Source organism: Peromyscus leucopus, chromosome 18, assembly GCF_004664715.2.
Source record: "Peromyscus leucopus breed LL Stock chromosome 18, UCI_PerLeu_2.1, whole genome shotgun sequence".
Classification (NCBI taxonomy): domain Eukaryota; kingdom Metazoa; phylum Chordata; class Mammalia; order Rodentia; family Cricetidae; genus Peromyscus; species Peromyscus leucopus.
The window spans coordinates 22,021,200-22,037,926 of record NC_051078.1 but is presented as its reverse complement, the minus strand read 5'-3'; the positions used below and the strand labels follow the sequence as shown (position 1 = coordinate 22,037,926).

Below are 16,727 nucleotides of genomic sequence, written 5' to 3'. Positions count from 1 at the left end.
CAAGCATGGTAATTTTTATTTCTGTTAAGCGTTTCTTTTGAGAAGCTCCAGTTTTGTGTCTTCTGTCTCTTAACTAGAGGTGTATTCTGGTAATTACTCCCTTGGAAAGCACAGCATGAAAAGCCAGTGAAGGCCCACAAGTCAGGGGGAAAACACTAATCTAGATATTTTTCCATCTCCTACAAGGTACCTGGCATGCCACTGTCAAATGCCAGGAAAAGCACATTAGAAAACCAGACCTCTACCCTTGTTAATTACTTTCATTTTGAGCAAATTACTGTGTTTTTTACCAAACAAAACAAAGACAAATAAAATTAATACTGTAAAAATTAGTTGAGACAAGAGCATGACCAGTGATGAAGGATAATCCCAAAATGCTGGCGATGTTTCTTCCATTGCCCCCTCCATTCTACACCAAAGCTGTTTTCCCAGGGTGTGCTGCTCTTTGTAAACACAGTGATGAACAGCTTTTGCTTTTCTTAACCTTCTGGTCTCTTCATAAAGGTTTGTCCTCTGTAGCTAGAGTTTTCCTGCCTAGCCCATGGTCAGGACAAATCTCTCTCATCTGCCAGTCCCGCAGCTGTTCAGACCCAACCAAGTAAACACAGAGAGACTTATATTGCTTACAAACTGTATGGCCGTGGCAGACTTTTTGCTATCTAGTTCTTCTATCTTAAATTAACCCGTGTCTATTAGTCTACAAGTTGCCACATGGCTCATGGCTTACCTGTACCTTCATCTCGCTTTTCATGGTGGCGGCTGGCAGTGTATCTCTGACTCAGCCTTCCTGTTCCCAGAATTCTTTTCTCTCCTTGCCCCACCTATACTTCCTGCCTAGCTACTGGCCAATCAGTGTTTTATTTATTAATCATCCACAGCAGTCCTCAACAACCCTTGCTTACCTTAGTGGACTCACTTGTGCCTTTCTAAAAGGTATACAGTTTTGTTTTGTTCTTTTCCTCCAGAACATTTAAAAATGTGTGTATTGCATGCAGTCACCATTAAATTTTACCCTGAATATATCAGTTTGTGTCTCCCAGGTGCAGACATATTATCCTTCATTCCCACAGTAAAATAATCATGCTTAGGAGAGATAACTTTGCTATAATACACAGTATATGATCTGTATAATAATATAATCTAAGCTAATGAGTGAGTGTGTGTGTGTGTGTGTGTGTGTGTGTGTGTGTGTGTGTGTGTGTGCAGGTCTTCCAGACTCTGCTTCAGTACTGTCTTTTATTGAGTTGTGTTTTCACACCATAAGTCCCAGTAGAAACTGGACGTTGTGTTTGGTTGTTGTAGCTGTTGTTGTGTTGCGTATCTGGCAGTGTTTGAGTTGAAGGGATTTGAGGACTGATTTTGAATCCCCACTGTGTTTCTACTCACGACTGTCAGCCATGTGCAAGTTGGTTAAAATGTGAAGTTTTCAGTTTTTTTAATTGTATATATGGGGATTTTTTTAAAACTGCATCGTCAGTATAACTCTCTTCTAAAACTCTGAGTGATGGGGCCATAACTCAGTAGTGGCATGTTTGTCTAGAATTCATGAAACCCTATGTTTAGTGCCCTGTAGTGGGGAAAAATAAACAAAACTCAACCTGAGGAAAGTCTAGGGAAAACAACATAACTTCTCAGGGCTGGAACTGTGTAGGTGTCACTGGTGTGTAGTTAGGACATCAGAAAGCAGTTGGGGTAAGTTGTTTCCTCACCGCTCTGGAACTCAGTGAGGACTTCTTCAATCCTCTTAGAACTCGAGTTCGCATGATGATAATTCCATATGCTTGACATGAAATGCTCTTCAACTTTGGTACCAGTTTGAAGACTTGTCAGGTCATAACTAGCATCAGCAAAGCTTAACTGAGCTATATTCTACTTCTACAACTGTCATACACTTCTTCCATGAACACGAAGTTTGTGTCTCTTTCATTTAGATGTTTTGATTGATTGTCTGTTAAGACAGTAGGATTATTTCAAGTTCCTCTATGCTACTGCTGATGTCTGGGCCAGTTACCAGCTGTCTCTTTTTTGATTACTTGACAGAAAAGGAACAGTGAGCGACCAGGCATGGTTTCTAATAGGGAAAGGAATTGATCACTTTAGTTTCACAGCACTCATGTACAGAGTAAAACAGGAAATGAGGGTAAATATGGAATACCTTGATTTCCAGGGTAATAATTTATGATTTATTTAATAGTAAGGAATTACAGGAAATATGTGAACAGTGCTGTTTACTCTGACATTTAATGTTGTAAGTACATTTAACGATGATGAGATACTGAGGAAAGATTGCCCACGGTGATAAAGAATATAAGTTGGGACATAGCCTTGGGCTATGTTTTAAGTTCCAAATGCAATTTTAAGTAGTCCGTTCTGTAGGTGAAGAGAATGTAAGTCTAGGACTAGCAAGGTGACTCAGTGGGTAAAGGCGTTTGTCATCAAACCTAGTAATCTGGGTTCAGTCCCTGAAGCTCACGGGGTGGAAGGAGAAAACTAAGCCCATAAGTTGTTCTCTAACTCCACACATGCCATGGCACACATGGGCAGGTGCACATACATGACAGACAGACAGACAGATGGCTTTTTTAAATTAAGAAATTTGAGACTAGGTAGCTGGGTGTGGTGGCACACGCCTTTAATTCCAGCACTTGGGAGGCAGAGGCAGGCTGATCTCTGTGAGTTCAAGGTCAGCCTGGTCTACAGAGTGAGTTCTGGGACAGCCAAGACTGTTACACAGAAAAACCCTGTCTCAAAAAAAAAAGAAAGAAAGAGAGAGAGAGAGAGGGGGGGGGGGGGAGGGAGGGAGGGAGGGAGGGAGGGAGGGAGGGAGGGAGGGAGGGAGGGAGGGAGGGAGGGAGGGAGGGAGGGAGGGAGAGAGAGAGAGAGAGAGAGAGAGAGAGAGAGAGAGAGAGAGAGAAAGAAAGAAAGAAAGAAAGAAAGAAAGAAAGAAAGAAAGAAAGAAAGAAAGAAAGAAAGAAAGAAAGAAAGAAACTTAAAACTAGGAATTTGAGGTTGGACTGGACTAGAAAATTGCAAATTTTAGAATATGCTTAGTAAATTTAATACTTAGCTTGAAAGGTAAAACTAATTTCAACCCTTGGCAGAAAAAGAAAAGGAAGGATATCTAGGAGCAGACTATTGGAATACTTCTGTTGAAAGAGTAAGCAAAGGCAGGTTGCTAGCCAGAACAAAACAGAAGTGGTCTGAAGAGTAAGAAAGTGGAGATGTGATATCCCATTATTAAAAACAAAAGAAGAGAATTTCAAGTAGGTAGTTACAGTTAAGCATTTCAATAGGTTTCGTCATGTACCATATCAAAATGAAAGGTACTTCTTAACATCTGGACCATCTGGATCTAAATAAAATGGATGGAGACTTATCAACTGTTAAAATACAGCATTCCTGCTCTGGTTGTGTCTAGTCTAAAAGAGCAATAGTAGTGTTTCTAGTGTAGTGTTACAGTAAGATAACTCAAACACAGAGCTTAGCTCAGAGCTAGACATGAGCAGACATTTGTTAAATGTTGGCCTCTACTGTTCAAGTAATGTTATCTGCTATCTGTTTGCTCTGTCATGGTGGAAAAGAACTTCATTTTGCAGGAGATGCAGTTGGAGCAGAGATTGACAAAATGTAGCTAGTAAGCCAATGTCAGTCCTTCCTATTTTTCCATAGTAAACAAGCAAAGAATGGTCTTAACGTTTTTAAATACTTGGAGAAAATATCTAATATACTATTTTATTGACACAAATTCAAATTCCATTGCCCCTGAATAAACTTTTATTGGAGCATAGGCACATTCATTCATAATCAGTGTTTTTGTAAACACAGAAATCAGTAAGTTTTTGCCCGATACCTACCACACTGCATAGAATATCACCAAATTCTCAGGCTTGGTGTGCGTGTGTACGTGCATTTGTAGCCAGGCATGGTGGCATATTCTAGAGAGTCTGAGACAGAAGGGTTGCCAGGTCAGAGTCTGGACGCCTGGATTGCGTCCTGGGACACTGTCGAGGAAGAAAGGGAAAAGGGCAGGCTAGCTAGTTACTGCTTTTTTCATTTATGAAATATTTAGGTGCAGATAAGATCTTGGCAGCTTGTGTAGTGTCCAGGAGATGTTGCTGTATTTCTCGTTAGAGTTCTCGTTTCTTTGTTTCATATCCTGAAATAATTCAGTGTGCATTTGGAGAAGTGTGAACTAACTAGACTGTTGATGAAAATTAATTACAAGATGTACCAGAAGAATGTTTCATTCATTTTACATACCAACCACAGATCCCCTTCTTATCCCTTCTCCCGCTATTTGCCCACCCACCCACCCACCCCCACCTCCAGAAGGGTAAGTTCTCCCATGGGGGACAGTTAATCCTGTGCCAGAAGAATTTTAAAGAACTGGTCTGCCAGCATCTTGTCACTGTAACTAAAGCTCTGTTAACCTGCAGATTTTAGGAAATTTTGACCATGAATAAAAGATATTTTTCTTTTTAATTAACAGTACCTTGTTATATTTAGTTGTTATATTCTCCTCTCTGCACATTGATGATTAAAATTCTCAAATTGATAAGATGAAGTTAATATCAGTGAAACTATTTAAGGATAACTAATATATTTTTAGTATTGCTGAAAAACCCTGGAAGTAGAGTAATTATTTATGCATAAAAATAGTTTTTAACTAAAATGTTGAAATTAATGTTCATTAGGAAAATTAAACAGTAAATTTAAAGTTATGATATTTAAAATATTATTGAACTAAATGTGCTTAGAAAAATGTTTACCTAGTGTGTATAAATCACTGAACAAAATTCACATGCAGTAATTGGTTCACTAATATGCTGTGTTGCTCTGTATGCCATTAGCTGGTTTGGAATTTTCTTTATTAGAGTCTTCCCAATTACCTCTTGCTGAAACTAGAATTGGTTTTAGTGGCTTTCAAAGGTTAGACCATCACACAGTTACTGGGCATTAGTTTATTATAAAGTTGAAATGTAGGGGAAAGTGTTGTCGTTGTTTCCTTTTAACTTCCCTTTTCTGTTTTCATGCTTTCAGTCTAGATCTCTTGACCTGTCTTATTTTAATTGGCTTTAGTTTGATTTCATTGCTTCTCTCATGCCTGTGGAGTCAGTAGACCCTGCATCCTGGAGGCAGGGCTTGCGCAAAACTGGCATTGTGCTGGTGCCCAGTAAGGGCGAAAAATCCATGGTGAGGCACTTCTATGTGCAAGAATGATACTGGGTTACAACATAACAAGCTTCGTATGAGTGTGGTTCCAAAGATGCATGGTTTAAGTTCTTACGGTGTGCTCATCTTTCATTCTGTATCTGCATCTTAATTTTCTGTGTGATATGAAGTGTGTAGTGTGTTTTTGTAAAGCTAACCTCTGGAAAGGTGGTCTGTTTACTCCTTAAGGTTTAGATTTTTAAATTTTTGCCTTAAGACATTAACCTTAGTAAATGTGTTTTCTCCTGAAACTGTCACTTAAAGTTTTAGACATTATCTAAAAACTAATTATTTCCAAACTAAGGACTGGTTTTGATAACTTGTTGTTTTTATCTTTCATGAAATGAAAACAGTTTCCAACTTCAACTACAAAAATTTCTCCCAAAGAAGAAGAAAGAAAGGATGAGTCTCCTGCGTCGTGGAGGTTAGGACTTAGAAAGACAGGCAGTTACGGTGCACTGGCTGAAATCACCGCATCGAAAGAGGCCCAGAAGGAGAAAGACACTGCAGGTGTGATACGGTCAGCTTCAAGTCCGAGGCTTTCCTCCTCTTTGGATAATAAAGAAAAGGTAATCTGTCGCATAATCTGGGTTCAATCAACTTGAACTGCTTTCCCAGGAACAAAGTCTGCAGGTCGGATAAATTTTCTACTAGGCATCATTAGATCCTAGATATCAACTTAAAGATTTATTTACTTATTTGATATGCATGTGTATTTTGCCTACGTCTATGTGTAGGCAAAATATGTGTGTGCATCACATAAGTGTGATACAGAAGTCAGAAGAGGATGTTGGATTACCTGGGACTGAAGTGAAATATGGTTGTAGATCAGCATGTGTGGGTGCTAGGAACCAAACCCAGGTCCTCTGCAAGAGCATCGAGTATTATTAACCACTTAGCCATCTCTCCAGCCCCCCAAATCCTACTTCTTATAATAGAATGTATTAGGGAATGAATAGGTTTGTTGATTTATTATTGAATACGTTTTCTGGAGTTAAGGAATTGAAATTTTTCTAGTATGTGATCATGATCAAGTTACTTTCATCTTTTATCTGCAATTGCTAGGTCAGCTTTCTGATCTGATACAAATATCTTTGCCTTAATAAGCAATTTTAATTACATTTTGAAAGACAGTATTTATATTGCATCAAATGGGCACCTCAAAATTGTTTTCTTACTGTGATTGGACTTTTTAGGTTTTTTTGGTTGTTTTTTTTAATACAGTTTTTTTTTCTCTGAGTGTTACTTTATGTTAGACATTCTAATATAAATTTCTTTTCCACTCACTTTAATGTTTTTGCTTTTTTATAACTTTATTACCCATTTTTTTCCAAGTATACTTGGCACTGTGTCATTGTCAATGTCTTAATATTTTAATCATGTATTGTAGTTGTAAACAGCTCATACAACATAAGTGACTCCTTGTTGAACTGTATTTGAACCTTACTTCTTCAAAAGAAATAATAACTTATTACACTACCTTTAGCTTTATAGAAATCAAAAAAAGTCATTAATAGGGATTTTTCTTCCTTTTTTATAGTAAATTATTGTCTAATTTTAACCTAAGGAAAATGAAAAGAAAACTGGTTGAGCCAGCTATTCCTTTTGTAGTACCTGATTGGTTTGTATCAGTTCTAAAGTTCAGGAACTAAACTATGAAAATACTGAACGGTTAATTATGTGGTCATATAAGCCATCTCTTATTGAAAACCTTTTCTTAATATTTTCAACACACATTTTCATGCATGGTTTTTCCTTTTGTCAGGAGAAAGATAGTAAAGGAACAAGACTTGCATATGTCGCGCCTACCATCCCGAGGAGACTAGCCAGTACATCTGACATTGAAGAGAAAGAGAACAGGTACGTGGAGTAGGGATGATGGTTTTATGCATTCCCTAAGGAACCTTTATTATCTACCATTGGTGTTAGTAAGAGGACTGTAACTATGTGGGATGGGGGTTTCAGGAAGAGATAAGACAGCGTCCTGGCAGAACACTGGCTGCACAGTCCTGAAGTGATAAGGATGTACAGGCGTAGTGTGTTCATAAATAGTAAGGAAGGCATTGTTGCTGAGCCAGAGAAAGAGGAAAGTTGCAAAATAAGAGGACACAGTAATACAGAATCTACCAGAGTCTGAAGGATGTTCTTTTCACAGAGACTCTTCAAGTTTGCGAACAAGTAGTTCCTACACGAGAAGAAAATGGGAAGATGATCTTAAAAAAAATAGTTCAATCAATGAAGGATCCACTTACCATAGAAGGTAATAATGTAGTTTGTTAGTGGCTTCTGTGTTCTTATAAAAACAGCCCTCAATTTAACATCAGTTATGCAAATCTCTTCTTTTAACTATCGTATCTTGTTTTTTTGCGTTAAATTTTAATTTAGAAACACAGTATTTATTTAAAGATGCTATGGGCTTGCTCTAACTTATTCTCTGCATGTATATTTCATTAAACTTGGTGTATTATGAAGTATCCTCTAGATTCTAACACTTCTGTGGAACTTCTTATGATTGACTAAGTCAGCTGAAATGGGTCCGTGCCATAATTGATTTAGCCATTGTCTATGATCTGGAACATTTCTGTTTGGACTAGAACTCAGAGCTATGAAAATATTTCCATTTAGAATCTTGGTGTTGCTATTTTGGAGAGCAGGAAACTTTTACTCCAGTTCTGTGCAGAAAGAAGAGAACTAAACTGAACTGAAAAAGAACTTCTTTCTCAGCTGAGAAAGGAGAAGATGTGAATACATGTTCTGTAGACATGGGTCACTCCTCAGGATCTAACCCATGGCTAAAAACTTTTCTTCAGAAATGTCAGGTGCCTTATTTTCCTTAAATGAATCCATTCCACGTTTCTGTTAGGACCAGCCTGGCATGACCATATGATTTAGCATATTCTAAAAATGTGCAATATTGACTGTTATTGAAGGCATTTGGAGGAGGCATAAAATTCTACACTCTCAAATTGGTGAAATTAATCAATACTCTAGCAAGTTGTAGATGCAACTCTTGGTGCTGGAGCTGGTGGTTACGATTAGGAACACAGTGTGTTTCCTGGTGTGAAATTGTGTGATGTGTACAATAGTGACTATAGACTACACATACAGACACAGCCTATAGAGAAATGACTCTTTCCTTTAGTTGCTCCTTTGGTAGAAGACAAGATGATTTGATTAGTTCTAGTGTTCCAAGCACCACGTCCACACCAACAGTTACCTCTGCAGCTGGGCTTCAGAGAAGCCTCCTTTCCAGCACAAGCACTACTGCAAAGCTTCCCCCGGGGTCTTCCTCCGCAGGCACACAGAGCAGGTGAGTCCCCGAGACATTCTGTGTTCAGGTCTCCTGTGTGCTTATGTACGTGCATGCGTTGTTGTGTAGAAGAATGTGGGCTCTGGATTTTTTTATTTACCTTGTTAAAATCATTCTGAAGCAAAAATTGGTTCCAAAACAAGCAATTGTGCATGTCTGGGGGAAAAAAAAACAAAAAACAAAAAAAACAAATACCTAAGGTCTTGAATTGTATTGCTTAAAATAAAAATTTCTTTCTTTGACAGCTCTGGTTGAGCTTTTTGATTGCTAATTGCAAGAAGTCTCATCTTGTGTTTTTAAAAAATCCATCCCTGTTGTCACATGTTTTCAGCTTCTAGAAATGGCTTTCGTTGTTTAGCTGTTTTCCTTTTCTCTTTTTGTGTTGCTGCTTATGATGCTATAGTGCCTCAGATCGTTTGTGGGCTGAGGATAGTACTGAGAAAGAAAAGGACAGTGCTCCTACCGCAGTGACCATTCCTGTCGCTCCAACTGTTGTAAATGCTGCAGCTTCTACCCCAACCCTGACTACAACTACTGCTGGCACTGTTTCCTCCACATCGGAGGTCAGGGAGAGACGCAGGTGTGTAAAGGTCCCGACAGTATAGTTCTGCTGATATGCTTGCCCAGTTTGGGCTATTTTGTGCTCTTTGCTTGTTTGTTTTGTTGTGTTATTCTCAGAAATGGGGTAAGGATATCAGTTACTTTTCTGTTGCTGTGATAAAAACACCGTGACAACTTCTAAAAGAGAGGGTTTGTTTGCTTTGAGTCCATGATGGCGGGGTGAAGGTAGCAGGCAGGTGTGACTAGAGCAGGGTGCTGAGGAAGTGCTGGGAACAGTAGACCGCTTCAAAATCTCAGAGCCCACCCCAGTGACATTCTTCCTCCAGCAAGGTCACATTTCCAAAGCCTCCTCAAGCAGCTCCACTGGTTTTGAGCCCTAGCACTGTGGTTTAGCATTTCTGTGGTATTTGCAGCATGCATGCATACTTGTGTGTATACACACACACACACACACACACACACACACACACACACACACACACACACATATATCTGCTTGCTTTCTTGAGATAGTCTTTCAGGGAACATGCTCTGTCTTCCAGATCTGCCTGTCTCGGCCCTTCATGCTAGAGTTAGTTATAAGCGTGTGCAGCCATTCCCAGCTTTTATGTGAGAACCAAGGGTTTTAGCTCAGGCCCTCGTGCTTACATAGCAAGTATGCTTACCCAGAAGTCAGTCGTCTTCAGAACCCCCTGATAATTAATTTTTGTTTGAAAGGAGAAGAAACTAACATCAGACAGGTAGAATAGCTATGATAGAATCTAGATAGAACAGGATGACAGAAAATACTTCAGTGTAAGTGCTTATTATTTACCATAATTTTAAATGCATAGGAGTATCTTATAAGTAATTCCATATTTACACGCAACTATTATTTTAGTATGGTTACTCTCTTCCTTCATTTTCCCATAGCTCTCATTTTTCTTTTAACTACAAAAAGACAAATATACCTCTGAGCTAGACATGGTGGCTCGTGCCTATAATCCCGGCACCCAGGAGGCTGAGACAGAAAAGTCAAAAGATAAAAAGCCAATCTGAGCTTATATAATGATTTCCAAACCAGTCCAGACTGTATAGTAAAACCCTATTTTAAAAAAAAAAAAAAAAATGTATTTACTTGGGGCTGGAGACATGACTCAGTGGTTAAGAGCACTGGCTGCTCTTCCACAGGACCCAGGTTCAATTCCAGACACCCACATGACAACTCACAACTGTCTGTAACTCCATTTCAAGGGGATCTTACACCCTCACACAGAGTGTATCCAGGCAAAACACCAGTGCACATTAAATAAACAAATAAATCTTTTTTTAAAAGAATGTATTCACTCTAGAAGGAAGACGCTTAAATATATAATTTGGTTGACCAATTAAAATAGCATTATAAGTAAATACAGTGTTTCAGTAATATCAGTAAAATAAAATTTTGTAAAATAAATCATTGGGGGCTGGAGAGATGGCTCAGGGGTTAAAAGCACTGGCTGCTCTTCCAGAGGTCTTAAATTCAGTTCCCAGCACCCACTTGGTGGCTCATGACCATCTATAATAAGATCTGATGCCCTCTTCTGGTGTGCAGGTATACATGCAGAGCACTCATACATAAAATATAAATAAATTTTTAATAAATCATTAGAAAAAATATTTAATTAAAAAAAAACTTTATGTTGGTTAATAGGTCAGGACTTTATGCTAATTGGAGACATACTGCACAGAAAATTAAAGTGCACAGATTTTACAAGCCTTCCAACTAGTAACTTATCTCCTTAACCTGCATATGTTAAACAATTATGAGACATTAACATCCGTGGAAATTTGGAAGTGAATTTAAAAAGAATCGAGGCTTATTGGAATAAAGGGTAGATTGAGGTTAGTGCTGTTTTCCATAAGGGTAAAATAAATAGTGACATGGGACTGCAGAGATGGCTCATTGGATGAAGTCCTCACTACATAAGCGTGAGGAGTCGAATTCAGATCCCGGAATCCACATCAGTGTCAAGGCTGTGGCGAGGGAGCTAGCCCAGTGAGCTCTAGCCAGCGAGCTCTGGGTTAATTGAGAGACCCTGCTTTGATGAGTACGTTGGAACACAAATGAGAAGGGCTGCTAATGTCAACCTCAGGCCTTCACGTGCATCCACACACATATGCACACATATGTATGCATACAAACATGTTCCCCCAACATACACACCTACACATGAGACAGAGAATGAATGAAGTAGAGTTTCCATACAGAGCTGAAGTCAGAACTCAGCAGTCCATTTCCTACTTTGCTTACAAAGCAGCTCATGAAGATTGAAGTGATAGATGTCGCTGTCTGGCCTCTTACACTTACTCTATCTAGACAAGCTCTCACTTTAAGGAACCACGACATTTAATAGATGTGCCACACAAAAAGGAAAAAGGAAAGGAAGGGGGAAAGTCCTTTATTTAAATGATTTGGGTAAATATTTGGTACTTCCTTTACTACATTGCCATTCTTTACATGTGGCTGTCCTAGAGAGGCTATAAAATTAAACCCTTATGATACACAAGGATGTTTTTAAACTTTAATACCAGGATTGCTGAGTTTTCTTTTCCTCCTTTCAAATCCCTTGACATAGAAAATCCTGTGTAAATGTGGAAATTGGAAATATCTGTTACATATAAGTAAAAACCAGGGGATTCGGTAGTTGATAGAAAGAGCATTGTTCAACAGTGGTAAATGAGACAAACCAAGCTTAGTGTGGCAGAGAAGATGAAAGGATGTCAGGTCCCCAATGTACTCATCAGACACAGTTCCTTCACAGTGGTACTGATGAAACCATGTATAATAGAATCTGGAATAAGAGTGATAGGAAATTCAAACTCGGGAAAAGTTGATAGATGTTCGGTTTATTGATTTTTTTTTTTTAACTCCTGCCTCCACTTTTAGAACACATTAAAGTTTCAGGGAAAAAAGATTTAAAAAATTAAAATTTTGGTTTGTGAATTTAGGTCAAAACAAGTATTTTGGTGAGATTTGGTAAGAAGGAATTCTTCTGTGAAATGCCTTAGTTACAGAACTACTCCTTAAGATAGATGTAGTCCTGCTGTGACAGCAGAAAGAAATCCTCTAGGATTTTAGCAATGTCAAAGTGAAAACTGCCTGAATATAGGTGTTAAGAGGACAAAACAGAAGAGTTACATCTTTCTGACCAAGGTCTGACACTCAACCAGATGAAGCTACACAGTATATCCTGAAGTCAGGCTGTCTTAGTTAGGGTTGCTGTTTCTGTGACAAACACCATGACCAAAAGCAACTGGAGGAGGGAAGGGTTTCTTCCAGCTTACAACTTGTAGTCCACTATCCAGGGAAGTTAGGTCAGGAACTCAGGGCAGCAACCTGGAGAGGAAGCTGATGCAGAAACCATGGAGGAACACTGCTGATTGGCCTACTCTCCATGGTTTGCTCAGCCTGCTTTCTCATAGCGCCCAGGACCACCGCCCACAGTTAGCTTGGCCCTTTCACATCAATCATCAATGGAGAAAATGTACCACAGGCTTGCCCACAGCCCAGTCTGGTGGGAGCATTTTCTCAATTGAGGTTCCCTCTCCAAATGACTCTTAACTTATGTCAAGTTGACATAAAACTAGCTAGCCACAGAGGCCATAAAAACAGCTTAAGTCAGAGTAATTGCTGGGGTGTAATTTTGCCTTTCTGTAAATTTGCTAAGTGCCCCCATTCAAAGGGAAAAAATGGCATTTTTGAAGTTTCCCAAGCTCCTCTCAGTTGCTGTAGTCATAGTAGAGGCAACAAGAAAGCCAGTCCTTTCACACTTGAGTCACACCGTTAAATTTACCTAACTGCGGAGATCAAAGCCACTAATTTTTGTCATGGATAGTTACTTATCTAAGAAAATGGATGCCAGGAACAGTGAGTCGTATATTCTAGTTTTAGGCAGACTTCAGAAACAGTCACAAGTATGGGCAGTAATAAATACGTTCCCGTGTGTTTGAAAGGAATGGGAGCCCTCTAAAGAATTGGGGGGGGGGGGCACTGTGGATGATTCCAAAGAGTTTGCGCATGTGCTGCTAGATTCTCTGAGTTTGGAGTTTTAAAAGGCTCGTAGAGGACATACAGATGCATGAAAATAATAGTCAGCTCAGGAGCTTAGTGTGCTTTAATGAAGAGTGTCCAGTTACAGAATAGAATGAATAACAATGAGACGAGTGCTAAAGCTGACAAAGAGCCCTGTTAAAAGTCTCATTTGAATCAAGATGACTCAGCCATGAACTAGGAGAGCAGAGCGGGTGGGATGAACTAAACTCTCCATAGACGATGGGAGAACTCCATAACGTTTCCAAACAGATGTGAGGAGTTCAGTGGCAGAAGGTGTTGATGATTGAACTTCCCCAAGTAGTCCTGGTTACTAGAGGCAAGGCTTCTTCTCCTTTGCAGACTACTCAGTCCTTGTTCAAAATGTGAACAAGAATATGATTTATAGCTGGGCAGTGGTGGCGCACACCTTTAATCCCAGCACTCTGGAGGCAGAGACAAATATATCTCTGTGAGTTCAAGGTCAGCCTGGTCTACAGAGCAAGTTCCAGGATAGTCAGGGCTACACAGAGGAACCGTCTCCAAAACAAAACAAAAGAATATGATTTGTACTCAGAGTTAAATAACAGGAATGTAAAGAGTATCCCCATCTCAATCCAGCCATTCCAGCACTTCCAGTAGAGACTGTAAGTCAGACATCTCCACACGTCATCTAAGGGTGACAAAGAAAAACAGGCCAAAGGGGGTGGTTTCCAGAGTTGGGAGTCCAGTTTGGAAAGGAAGATGGACTTAAAAATTCTTAAGTGTAGAAAAGGTAACCCCCCCTCCTTTTTTATATAGTAAAAAATGATAGAGCTTGGTCCATTAAATGGACAGTACTAATAAATGGATTTGTGGGGTCCTAGCAAAGTAACATGGAATGAGTTGTTTCTCAGAGGTTAGATTCACCCTCTCCATATCTATGAATTAGCACTTTGCTAATGAAATGTTTATGCCTCTTTCAGTAGAACGAGACATAATCTTCAGTTCTCTGGTTTCTTCCTTAAAATTAAGTTACATTATTTTTTAAATTAAGCTTAAATTAATTAAATATAGCAAGAAAGAAATCAACATGCTATATTAAATATAACTAGTTCCTGTCTAGAAAGAAATAATCATGCGCTGAAGAGCTTACTGAGTGTTTGGGAGCACTTGTTCTTTCAGAGGGCCTGGACTCGGTTCCCATCACCCACATGGCTGTTGATAGCCATCTGTAACTCTACTCCAAGGGGGATCCAGTGGCCTCTGTGGGCATCAGGCAGGCAAGTAGTACAGACATACATGAAGGCAAAACACTCGTCCACATAAAATAAAAATTAAATAAGAACAATGGTTATATTGCATTAATGAATTTCAAAGTAGGTACAGACATTTTCTGAAGATTGTTTTTTTAACCCATTAAACATTATCCTTGTTTATTACTATAGGTCATACCTCACTCCTGTTAGGGACGAAGAGTCTGAATCCCAAAGAAAAGCAAGATCTAGACAAGCAAGACAGTCTAGAAGGTCAACACAGGTATATGTAAATTGTATGACATAAAGAGCATGTGGACAATTAATACATGACCTCTTTCTTCATTTCACTTTGCTGTGTGAATACTCAGAAAAGATAAAGGCTGCTGTAGATACCCTGCTTTTATATATAAGGTTACACTTTGGTATCACATTATGTCCTTTGTCTTTGTGAGTGTTATTTTTAGTCCTCTATTCCTAAATTGCTTTCTGGTACAGAGTATTCATAGGTGTTAAAATGAATTAGTCATATGATGATGGGGTTTTTTGGAGGGAGGGGGGTTTTTAAGACAGGGTTTCTCTGTGTAGCCCTGGCTGTCCTGAAACTCACTCTGTAGACCAGGCCAGCCTCAAACTCAGAGGTCCTCCTGCCTCTACCTTATGAGGACTGAGATTAAAGGTGTGCACCACCGCTCAGTCTTATGACTATGTGGAGATGACGGAGTGAAGAATAGGCCTATGTTTGGTATAGAAAACACCAAATGGGCAAATAGAAGTTCAGTGTCTCTCAGGCTAGTTACTGTGTTACTTCCTGCTCATCATTCTAATTATGATAGGTATCTTTCCTACAGTGGAGGAACCCCATAGTACGAATTCACCTTTTTGAACCTTACCGTTACTTGCCTTTCAAAGCATTGCATTTGCTTGGTCTTAAACTACTTTTTCCATTTACCTTGTTTTCAGTGGTCTAACCTGAAAACAGTACTTACTGAAAATTTTGTCAAACCTTAAGTGAATGTGTGAAAATGAATACATGTAGTGTATTTTATAAATGGTGTATTATATGGATTGGCTCTTCTTCTGAAAATAGAAGCATACATTCAGATTTTTCTATCTTTTGTAGTATTTTGTTAGTTTTTAAATGTAGACAGTTTCCTATCTGTGGTTATAACTTCCCCAGTTCCTATCCTTGTTGCCATTCATAAAATAAATGTGATTTGCTATATTAAAGTTACATTCCTGTTTGAGTTCTTAACTTGTATTCTTTCCAAATGAGCTTTAGCGTGTCTCACTATTTGTGCTTTTGTGGTGTGCAGGGGGTAACCCTGACTGATCTTCAGGAAGCTGAAAAAACAATAGGAAGAAGTCGTTCCACACGAACCAGAGAACAAGAAAATGAGGAGAAAGAAAAAGAGGAAAAAGAGAAACAGGATAAGGAGAAACAAGAAGAAAAGAAGGAGTCCGAAGCTTCTAGAGAAGATGACTATAAACAGAAGTACTCGAGAACGTACGATGAGGTAATGCTGTGGGCAGCACAGCTGAGTCAGACTGTCACAAGGGGTTCTTACGGTTCTGAGTGTGCTGAGACGTGTGGCCTGATAAGCAGTGTACCACATACATGAACGGCTTGGGCATGATGAGAAGAGTGCTTGTCCTGTGAAACCAATGTTGGATCTTGCGTGTCTCTGCTGTACTTAATGTTTCCAATGGGTTTAATGTTTCACAGCCTTACACACGTTACCGACCAGTATCGACCTCCAGTTCAACCACTCCATCATCTTCTTCTCTTTCTACTACTGTAAGCAGTTCACTCTATGCATCAAGTCAACTCAACAGGCCAAACAGTCTTGTAGGTATAACTTCTGCCTACTCCCGAGGATTAACGAAAGAAAGTGAAAGAGGTAAGAAAGCACTTTTTCTTTCAAGTAATCCTTTGAGCAGGTTTCCCTCAATAATAGTGCAACTAAAGAACATCTTTTCTTAATTAAGAAATTTTTTATTTATTTTACATACCAACCACAGGTCCCCCTCTTCCTTCCTCCTGCTCCCCAGACACACACACACACACACACACACACACACACACACACAAACACACACCACAACCCATGCCCCCATTCCCTCCCCTCTTCCCTCCTCCTGCTCCCCAGACACACACACACACACACATCCCACAACCCATGCCCCCATTCCCTCCTCAGATAAGCAAGGTTTCCCCTGGGGAGTCAGCAGGGCCTGGTACATTCAGTTGAGGCAGGTCCAAGCCCCTCCCCCTAAGAAGAACATCTTAAACTGATTTACTGAACAGAAATAAACAATGTAATCAGTCGTGTTCCATGTGTGTCTGCATTTTCAGCAC

At 39.4% G+C, this 16,727-nt stretch overlaps 1 protein-coding gene across 9 annotated transcripts in view; it reads left to right on the top strand.

Annotated features, from left to right (window-relative positions):
• Positions 1–16,727, top strand: part of Ppp1r12a (protein phosphatase 1 regulatory subunit 12A) — a 109,324-nt gene that overhangs the window by 74,625 nt on the left and 17,972 nt on the right. For 2 of the 9 annotated variants that reach the window (XM_028873030.2, XM_037196780.1), the window contains exons 10-18: positions 5,080–5,193; positions 5,565–5,780; positions 6,977–7,071; positions 7,367–7,471; positions 8,354–8,521; positions 8,925–9,101; positions 14,561–14,651; positions 15,685–15,885; positions 16,095–16,269. In XM_028873030.2, the coding sequence (XP_028728863.1) occupies positions 5,080–5,193; positions 5,565–5,780; positions 6,977–7,071; positions 7,367–7,471; positions 8,354–8,521; positions 8,925–9,101; positions 14,561–14,651; positions 15,685–15,885; positions 16,095–16,269 (1,342 nt within the window). The remainder of the gene's footprint in view (positions 1–5,079; positions 5,194–5,564; positions 5,781–6,976; positions 7,072–7,366; positions 7,472–8,353; positions 8,522–8,924; positions 9,102–14,560; positions 14,652–15,684; positions 15,886–16,094; positions 16,270–16,727) is intronic. The other 7 variants (XM_028873032.2, XM_037196781.1, XM_028873031.2 and 4 more) reach the window with 6 other exon arrangements.